General features: G+C 43.5%; 1 protein-coding gene across 1 annotated transcript; it reads right to left on the bottom strand.

Annotated features, from left to right (window-relative positions):
* Positions 1-5032: 5032 nt before the first annotated feature.
* LOC139547217 (zona pellucida-like domain-containing protein 1) lies at positions 5033-7337 on the bottom strand. Its single transcript, XM_071356296.1, has one exon. The coding sequence runs from the start codon at positions 7314-7316 to the stop codon at positions 6123-6125; it is 1194 nt and encodes a 397-aa protein (XP_071212397.1). The 5' UTR covers positions 7317-7337; the 3' UTR covers positions 5033-6122.
* Between the last annotated feature and the right edge of the window lie 1913 nt (positions 7338-9250).

Below are 9250 nucleotides of genomic sequence, written 5' to 3'. Positions count from 1 at the left end.
GGGTAGCTCCGGAATGAGGGGCAACTCAGGACTGAGGGGCAACTCAGGACTGAGGGGTAACTCAGGACTGAGGGGTAGCTCCGGACTGAGGGGCAATTCCGGCATCGCCGGCGTGACAGGCGGCTCTGGCAGGTCCTGGCTGACTGACCGCTCTTGCAGGTCCTGGCTGGCTGGCAGCTCTGGCAGCTCCTGGCTGGCTGGCGGCCCTGGCAGGTCCTGGCTGACTGACGGCTCTGGCAGGTCCTGGCTGACTGACGGCTCTGGCAGGTCCTGGCTGACTGGCGGCTCTGGCGGCTCCTGGCTGGCGGGCGGCTCTGGCGGCTCCTGGCTGGCGGGCGGCTCTGGCGGCTCCTGGCTGGCGGGCGGCTCAGACGGCTCCTGGCTGGCGATTTATCGCACAATCCCCCCGATGATGAGGTGGTAATTGAGTCGCTCTCTTTTTAGAGAAGGCGAGAGCCAAGTCGGAATATTCGGGAGGAATGCGCACGGTGGAGACCTGGTCTGGACTTTCCACCATGGTAGCACCAACGGAAACCCCTAAACACCTCCCCGAGCACTCTCGTGACCACCCCTTGAGAGCCCTCTGTTGCCACGAAATAGTGGGTCTTGACAGGCCAACCAGGGTAGGCCCAGCACCACGGGAAACGCAGGAGAATCAATAAGGAAAAAACAAATTATCTCCTTGTGACCCTCCTGCGTAACCATGCCCAGTGGAACGGTGGCCTCCCTAATTAGCCCTGACCCTAATGATCGACTATCTAGGGCGTGCACTGGGAAGGGCATATCCACAGGAACAATGGGGAGCCCTAGACTATGGCCAAATGCTCTGTCAATAAAATTCCCAGCTGCGCCTGAATCTACGAGCGCCTTATGCTGGGAATGCGGGGAAAACTCAGGAAAATGTATAAACAAAAACATGTGAGCAACAGGGGGCTCTGAGTGAGCCTGGTGCCGAGTCACCTGGGGTGACACGAGAGTGCACCACAATATATCATACTTTGTTACACTAAACATAGCTAGTTAATTAACGTTAGTTACGTTAAATTTAAAACCACCAAACTTTGGGAAACTGCCACGCTGCTCATGTTCATTTTCATTGCACAGACCAAGCTATGGTAAGACGAGGTAACCAGATTTCAGACAGGAAAAACACTGCAGTTAGCTATGATACTGTAATTGACTAAGAACAACCAAGACCACAACACAAACCATAGCCAGAAAAACTTGACTGACAGCATCGCTGTTTCAAACATGTATGTAGAATAAATTCCAGCTCCGGCATATGCTTCCTCTCTTGCCGTCATTATTATTATTATTATAATTTGTGGTGACTGATTAACATAGTGTCAAGTTATTTTTCAGTGTTTTTCCCAGAAAATCTGAAGTCGCCAGCCACAAGAAAAAAGTAGTCAGGGGGTGCAGGTACAACATCAGAATCATTGAGTGGGTTCGATTAATCTCACCCGTGTAGGCGTGTTTTATAACGGCTGAAAGTTGATTGCATTCGATTTGGAACCGGGATACCTCACGGGCTTGAGCCAGGTGCCCCACTCTCTCCGACAGCGAAGTCGGTTTAAAACAAATGTGACATAATTAAGTATGTGTAGTAATGTGTATGATTCTGAGTTTCCACCGAGGTGGATGATGTCAGGAGGAGCAGCAGAACAGGCCCTCTGTTGGCGCAGAACATGGAGCCAGTGGTGGTTCTAGCTTGTATGACTCCCTGGGTGAACCCCCCCTACAGTATATATACAGTACCAGTCAAAAGTTTGGACACATCTACTCATTCAAGAGTTTTTCTTTATTTTCACTATTCACTAGACTATTGGATGATAACTTGTTTTTAAACAAGACAGAATCATTTATAAATGACTTTGTCCTACATAACATACAGTATCAGTCAAAAGTTTGGACACACCTACTCATGCAAAGGTTTTTCTTTATTTTTACTATTTTCTACATTGTAGAATAATAGTGAAGACATCAAAACTATGAAATAACAAATATGGAATCATGTAGTAACCAAAAAAGTGTTTAACAAATCAAAATATATTTTAAATTTGAGATTCTTCAAAGTAGCCACACTTTGCCTTGATGACAGCTTTGCAGCATTACACTGGCTAAGTGTGCCTTGAATTCTAAATAAAGCACTGAATGCCAAGAGTGTGCCAACCTGGGGAGGTTGTCATTTAGGCAGGTTACCTTCACTTTTTTGGGCACAGGGACTATGGTGGTCTTTTTGAAACATGAAACTGGAAATCAGTCTGGACCCGCGGCTTTCTGAATGTTGACCTATTTAAAGGTCTTGCTCACATCGGCTACGGAGAGCGTGATCACACAGTTTTCCAGAATGGCTGGTGCTCTTATGCATGCTTCAGTGTTGCTTGCCTCAAAACGAGCATACAAGGCATTTAGCTTGTCTGGTAGGCTTGTGTCACTGGGCAGCGTCCAGCTGGGTTTCCCTTTGTAGTCCGTAAAAGTTTGCAAGCCCTGCCACATCTGAAAATCATCGGAACCGGTGTAGTAGGATTCAATCTTAGTCCTGTATTGACGCTTTGCCTGTTTGATGGTTTGTCTGAGGGCAAAGGTGGATTTCTTATAAATGTCCGGATTAGTGTCCCGCTCCTTGAAAGTGGCAGCTCTAGCCTTTAGCTCGGTGCGGAGATTGCCTGTAATCCATGGATTCTGGTAGGGATATGTACTGTGGGGACGACATCGTCTATGCACTTATTGATGAAGGCGGGGACTGAGGTGGTATACTCATCAATGCCATTCAATGAATCCCGGAACATATTCCAATTATGGTCAGATTAGCCAAATTCAGAAGGTGAGGTCAGTACAGGTTTCAAAGCTGGGACCATAGATGCTGCTGCCCCATATACATAGACTTGAAATCACTGGCTACTTTAATAATGGAACACTAATCACTTTAATGATGTTTACATATTTTTGCTTTACTCTATTCTACTGTATTCAGTCTACGCCACTCAGACATTGCTCATCCTAATATTTACAGTACCAGTCAAAGGTTTGGGCAAACCTACTCATTAAAGGGTTTTTCTTTATTTTTTACTATTTTCTACATTGTAGAATAATAGTGAAGACATCAAAACTATGAAATAACACATATGGAATCATGTAGTAACCCAAAAAGTTTTAAACAAATCAAAATATATTTTATATTTGAGATTCTTCAAAAAAGCCACATTTTGCCTTGATGACAGCTTTGCACACTGGAACACTCTTGGCATTCTCTTAACCAGCTTCACCTGGAGTGCTTTTCCAACAGTCTTGAAGGAGTTCCCGCATATGCTGAGCACTTGTTGGCTGCTTGTCCTTCACTCTGAAGTCCAACTCATCCCAAACCATCTCGATTGGGTTGAGGTCGGGTGACTGTGGAGGCCAGGTCATCTGATGCAGCACCCCATCACTCTCCTTATTGGTCAAATAGCCCTTACACAGCCTGGAGATGTGTTGGGTCATTGTCCTGTTGAAAAACAAATGATAGTCCCACTAAGTGCAAACGAGATGGGATGGCGTATCACTGCAGAATGCTGTGGTAGCCATGCTGGTTAAGTGTGCCTTGGATAAGAGCGTCTGCTAAATGACTTAAATGTAAATGTAAATGAAAATGTACACTCAACTCATGTGACATTAAACTACAGACCTGTATCCCTTTTCTTTCCAAAAAATGGTGGAACCAGCTTCCCCCTGAAGCTAGGACAGCAGAATACCTGCCCGGAAAGCACCGGAAACCCTACCTCCTCAAAGATCATCTTAAATAATCCCCCTCAGCTGCCCCCCCCCCCCCCCCCCAACCACAAACTTTCCTGAACCAACACTTGCGCTTGACCCACCCCCTTTTCTAGCTCTGACTTTGATAACTACTTTACTGAGGAAAAGTGTACCTACTATATGTAAGTACACGTTTCCTCAGTATGATGTGGTTGTCTCACCTAGCTATCATAAGATGAATGCATTAAAGTTGCTCTGGATAAGGGAATCTGCTAAATGACCATGTGAATTATTAATTTGTTCACGCTTTAGTTGCTGAGAATTTTCCTGTTTAATTTCCACTTAATGTGCCTTAACAAAAGTATCAACCCCCTACAAAAAATGTACATTCATTATAATTCACATTTCCTGTTGCTGCACGGTTATTTCCTTTTGCTGCACGGCAGGGTAGCCTAGTGGTTAGAGTGTTGGACTAGTAACCGAAAGGTTGCAAGATTGAATCCCCGAGCTGACAAGGTAAACATCTGTCTTTCTGCGCCTGAACAAGGCAGTTAACCCACTGTTTCTAGGCCGTCATTGAAAATAAGAATTTATTCTTAACTGACTTGCCTAGTTAAATAAAGGTAAAATACATTTTTCCTGCTTTAACAAATTGGGTCAATTTAAGATCCTATGTAAAATTATAATTAATGGACATTTGTTGTAGGGGTTGACACATTTTTGGAAAATCTGACATTTTAAATTGGAAATTACAAACTTTTGAAGCCTTTTTTAAACTTTGAATACACTACAAATTTGCGTTTTCTGCAGTGCAGGAAAATTCTCAGCAACAGAGTGATCAAATCAAGATCTTACATCTGTATATGCCCATTGATTCTTGAAGATATAACTTAGAAATGCCTTTAGTTCAACTGTCATACCCCACCAGAACCACAATATAAGTTTGTGTTACTCCAATGCTTGTGAACAATGCAAACGTAAACAAACACTATAGCCTCAAAACATGGATACAACTATAATTGTGATATCATGTATGGTCAATCCCTGCATCCATAGCTCTATGAATTTTAAAGTGGTTACGTTTCATCCAAGCTCATCCCTCAGATTTTCACCAAAACGGAGGAGGGGTGTACTCTTTGTTATTGTTTCAACTGCAGATTCTAGCTTTAAAGGTGATGTCTCAATCTTTACTTAATAGAAATGTGTCAATGAATATCAATTCTGGACGCAGGTGATGTTGATAAAGATGTGGAGGTGGTAATGTTTTATTAGCATAAAGCAATAAGATACATTTAAAACATAATACCTAAAGGTTGATTTTCAAATGTGTTCTTTTTTTGTGACAAACAGATACAATTCATTTCAGTATGATAAATTTAGTAGAATGGTTTTCTGTTAAAAAATGATAATTGTACATGCTCCTCCATTCTCATGCTCTTATCAAGGGATTAAAGCACTAGGGCTACACTACCTGCGTATGACTTGCTACTCATGCTAAGCCTTTAAAAGTCTCTTATCATAAACTTTCTAAAATATGCATTTTTCATTCTTTAGTAACAACAAGATCTTGCTATTGCCAAATGTAAACAAATGTGAAAAAGTTATGATAAGCTGAGATCAGTCCTCTGGCACAGTAGTGAGACCAGCAGGTGGACACACTATTTAAAGTGGTTCAGTCTCCTGTAGAAGATGGCTGCCATAATAATAACAATGATGCAGGCGAAGGCCAGGATACACACTGCCACCCCAAGACCTGTAGAAGTGTCTGAGTTCTTGCTGGCAGTCTGCTGTTCTTTTAATGCCACAATGCTCTCTGCTCTGATGGTGATAGGAGGGGAACTGATGGTTTTGGACTCTGTTGCTGCATCTTCGGTAGCAGGAACAACACTCCTTCTCCTCCTGTTGTTACATTGCATGAACGTATGTATGCATTTGCAAAACTAAAGCACTAATAAACGAGCTAAGCATGTGATAAACTGTCAAAGTCCCTTCACATCAACTTTTCCAAAATATACATTTTATCCCTAAATGTTTTAAGTACACTGTAAAAAAAATATCTTGACGTTTTTGCTAGTTACCTGTAAGTTACTGTAAAAAAAGGTACAGTATGGTACAGTAAATTCCAAAGAAACTTTGGTTTAAAAGTACATTACTGTAAACTGACTGCCAGTAAGTTACTATAAAAACAACAGGATTTATTTACAGTGTATGTACACAAAATAATTGCTGATGTCTGGCAGATTTTATTCTAAAGTACATCTACAAAACAAAGTTTCTGCTCTTGGCCAAAAGTAAACAAATCTGAATAAGTCAGTCCTCCACCGGAGTTGTGAGACAAGCAGACGGAAGCACTACTGTGAGCTGGTGTAAGCAGAGCAGTCTCCCCTTTAATGGTTGAGCCTCTTGTAGAAGACCGCTGCTATCACAATGGCGATGATGCAGGCGAAGGCCAGGAAGCCCACTGTCACCGCAAGACCTGAAGTGGAGTTAGAGTTGTTGCTGCCCATGAGTTGTTCTTTTGAAGCTACAATGCTCTCTGCTTTAGTGGTAATGGGAGGGGAGGTGAGGGTTTTGTACTCTGTCACTCCATCTTCGGTAGCAGGAACAACACCCCTTCTCCTCCTGCTGTTACATTGCATGAAGGTACTGCAGCTGCTCTTCTCACAGAGACGGGTGATGCAGTGGAGGAAGTAGGTGGACATGGTCTCATTCTGCTGCTCGATGAAGCGGAAGGCCGGGAAGGAGAAGCGGGCATTATGACTATTCCCGTTCTCATGCATGGTGGTCATCTGTTCCTTGTTGCAAGGGACAAACAGGTTGAAGAAAGTGGAGTTAGTGGGTAGAGGAGAAATGGAGGCGTAGCATCGGTCCAGGAGCACATTGTACTGGGTGGTCAGGTTGGTGGCCTTGACTTGCGCATAGACTTTGGTTCTCAGCTCAAGACCCAGTTTCGGAATGACCATGGGAGTAGTGTAGTTGACATCACTGAAGAGTTCAAGTCTCAAAGTGCTGATGAAACTACCATTATTGTCCTTCACTGCAATGGAGGATGCTGACACATCAATTAGGGTGTTGTTGATCAGGTACTCTAGGGGATAGGCACAGGAGTAAAAATACTTCAACTCAGTGTTGTAAGTGACTGTCCCTGTGGTGGGATCATATGATCGGACCACACCGCTGATGTTGACTGTCTGGATGTTGGAGAAGTCAGAAAATATCCCTGTGCCTGGAGCGCTGGTTGTCCTGAAGAGGCTGCCACAAGAATTGGTCGTGTTGATGGTGAATTCAAACCTCACGACCGGGGGAGTCACACTTTCATCCACGGTTCCCTTGCAGGCTGGGTCATTCATGATGTTGTTGAGGATAAGCAGGGACTCGTTGTAGCCAGTGTAAATGGCAGGGCAGATGAGGATAGCCAGACCAATAGATTTTGTGCCGCAAGTTACTGAGATATCAGTGTATGCTGGGCGTCTTAAATTCAATCCACAGTCACTTAATTGTAGTTGACTGCTCTTTGCGACCATCATTGCCAAAAGAAAAAAGCTGAGAAGATGCATTTTTGCATTCCTTGCTGTGTTCATATCTTGACTGGGACATTAAAATGTGTCCTTTGTTGGCTTGTTTCCAGCTTTTTGATTCTATTGAGATGTATGGAGTTGCTTTTATAGCCAGGTCTCCTTCTTGGGATTGGACAGAAACAAGGTCAATGTCGCTCTACCTATTCAAACATTTCCATTGTGTTGAGGGTGCCACGCACCATACCTAAAGGCAATTCATGAAACCCAACACACCTTTTAGTTCAAAAATGAAGCAGAGACAATGGCCTGTTTCTTTTGTGAATGTTCTTAAAAAATAGGTTCCCTTGGCCTGCTAATATGATGTTTCAAGGAGTAAGTGTTGAATCCTTTGTAAACGCAACCTTTGACGGCCTCATTTTGACTCCCAACAATACCCTGTTGGCCTTTCACATGACCCAAATGTGGTCATAAGAGAGCACACGATGGCCCAGAATATCATTCTACTATAATTATGATTTGACAAAGGAAAGGTCAACTGCTTTGTTTGTAAGATCATTTACAGTTATTATTGTCTTGACTCTGAGCACAATACTTAACTCGCATGTGAACGCTGAGCAAAGGTCAATGGAAGCAATGGGGGCAACCTTTTGGGCCCCCCCAAAAAAGAATCCCCGTGGAACGTATGTTCTCTAGGTCTACTTTCCATCGCTGTTCTAATTACCTTCTGCTTTACAAAATGCCCAAACCCATCCTCTGCTTATAGAGCCATGTTTTGTTATGCCGTGTTACAGAAGTAGAGCTCTCTTCTTTTCTTTTCTTTCTCATTATATTTTTTAACAATATCACTTTGTGTGATTTTAAAATGTGCATTATAAATAATAAAAACTGAGGTGAGCAAAGCCTTTGATAGAATATCAAATGTTGTACAGTAGATACAGCAGATCCCCCTAATTGTATGGGACACTTTTAAATGTGCCTTTAGGGGCCATGCAATTCAAAGAATCCATATTAAGAAAGGAAATAGAGGGACTAACAGTACAGATAGATAGCAATAAAAACAGTACCATAGAGCCACAGAATATGTTAGAGGAAAAACAAAAAGAAATGGAGAAACTTCTTCAAGAAAGAACAAGTGTAATATATTATTAAAAAATTAAGCAAACTGGATGGATGGAGTACAAACCTGTACTCCTTGTTCACCCACGACTGTGTGGCCATGCACGCCTCCAACTCAATCATCAAGTTTGCGGATGACACTACAGTGGTAGGCTTGATTACCAACCAGGACGAGACGGCCTACAGGGAGGTGAGGGCCCTCGGAGTGTGGTGTCAGGAAAATAACCTCACACTCAACGTCAACAAAACAAAGGAGATGATTGTGGACTTCAGGAAACAGCAGAGGGAGCACCCCCCTATCCACATCGACGGGACAGTAGTGGAGAGGGTAGTAAGTTTTAAGTTCCTCGGCGTACACATCACGGACAAACTGAATTGGTCCACCCACACAGACAGCGTTGTGAAGAAGGCGCAGCAGAAGCACTCACAAACTTCTACAGATGCACAATCGAGAGCATCCTGTCGGGCTGTATCACCGCCTGGTACGGCAATTGCTCCGCCCACAACCGTAAGGCTCTCCAGAGGGTAGTGAGGTCTGCACAACGCATCACCGGGGGCAAACTACCTGCCCTCCAGGACACCTACACCACCCAATGTCACAGGAAGGCCATAAAGATCATCAAGGACAACAACCACCCGAGCCACTGCCTGTTCACCCCGCTATCATCCAGAAGGCGAGGTCAGTACAGGTGCATCAAAGCAGGGACCGAGAGACTGAAAAACAGCTTCTATCTCAAGGCCATCAGACTGTTTAACAGCCACAACTAAACATTTAGTGGCTGCTGCCAACATACTGACTCAACTCCAGCCACTTTAATAATGGGAATTGATGGACATTTATGTAAAAATGTATCACTAGCCACTTTAAACAATGCCACTTA

This window comes from Salvelinus alpinus, chromosome 20 (genome assembly GCF_045679555.1).
Source record: "Salvelinus alpinus chromosome 20, SLU_Salpinus.1, whole genome shotgun sequence".
Taxonomy (NCBI): domain Eukaryota; kingdom Metazoa; phylum Chordata; class Actinopteri; order Salmoniformes; family Salmonidae; genus Salvelinus; species Salvelinus alpinus.
This window is presented reverse-complemented; position numbering and strand designations above follow the sequence as displayed.

What these genes read in the sequence shown, in the direction of transcription:
- LOC139547217 (XM_071356296.1), bottom strand. Translation starts at nt 7,316, where the DNA reads ATGAACACAGCAAGGAATGCAAAAATGCATCTTCTCAGCTTTTTTCTT.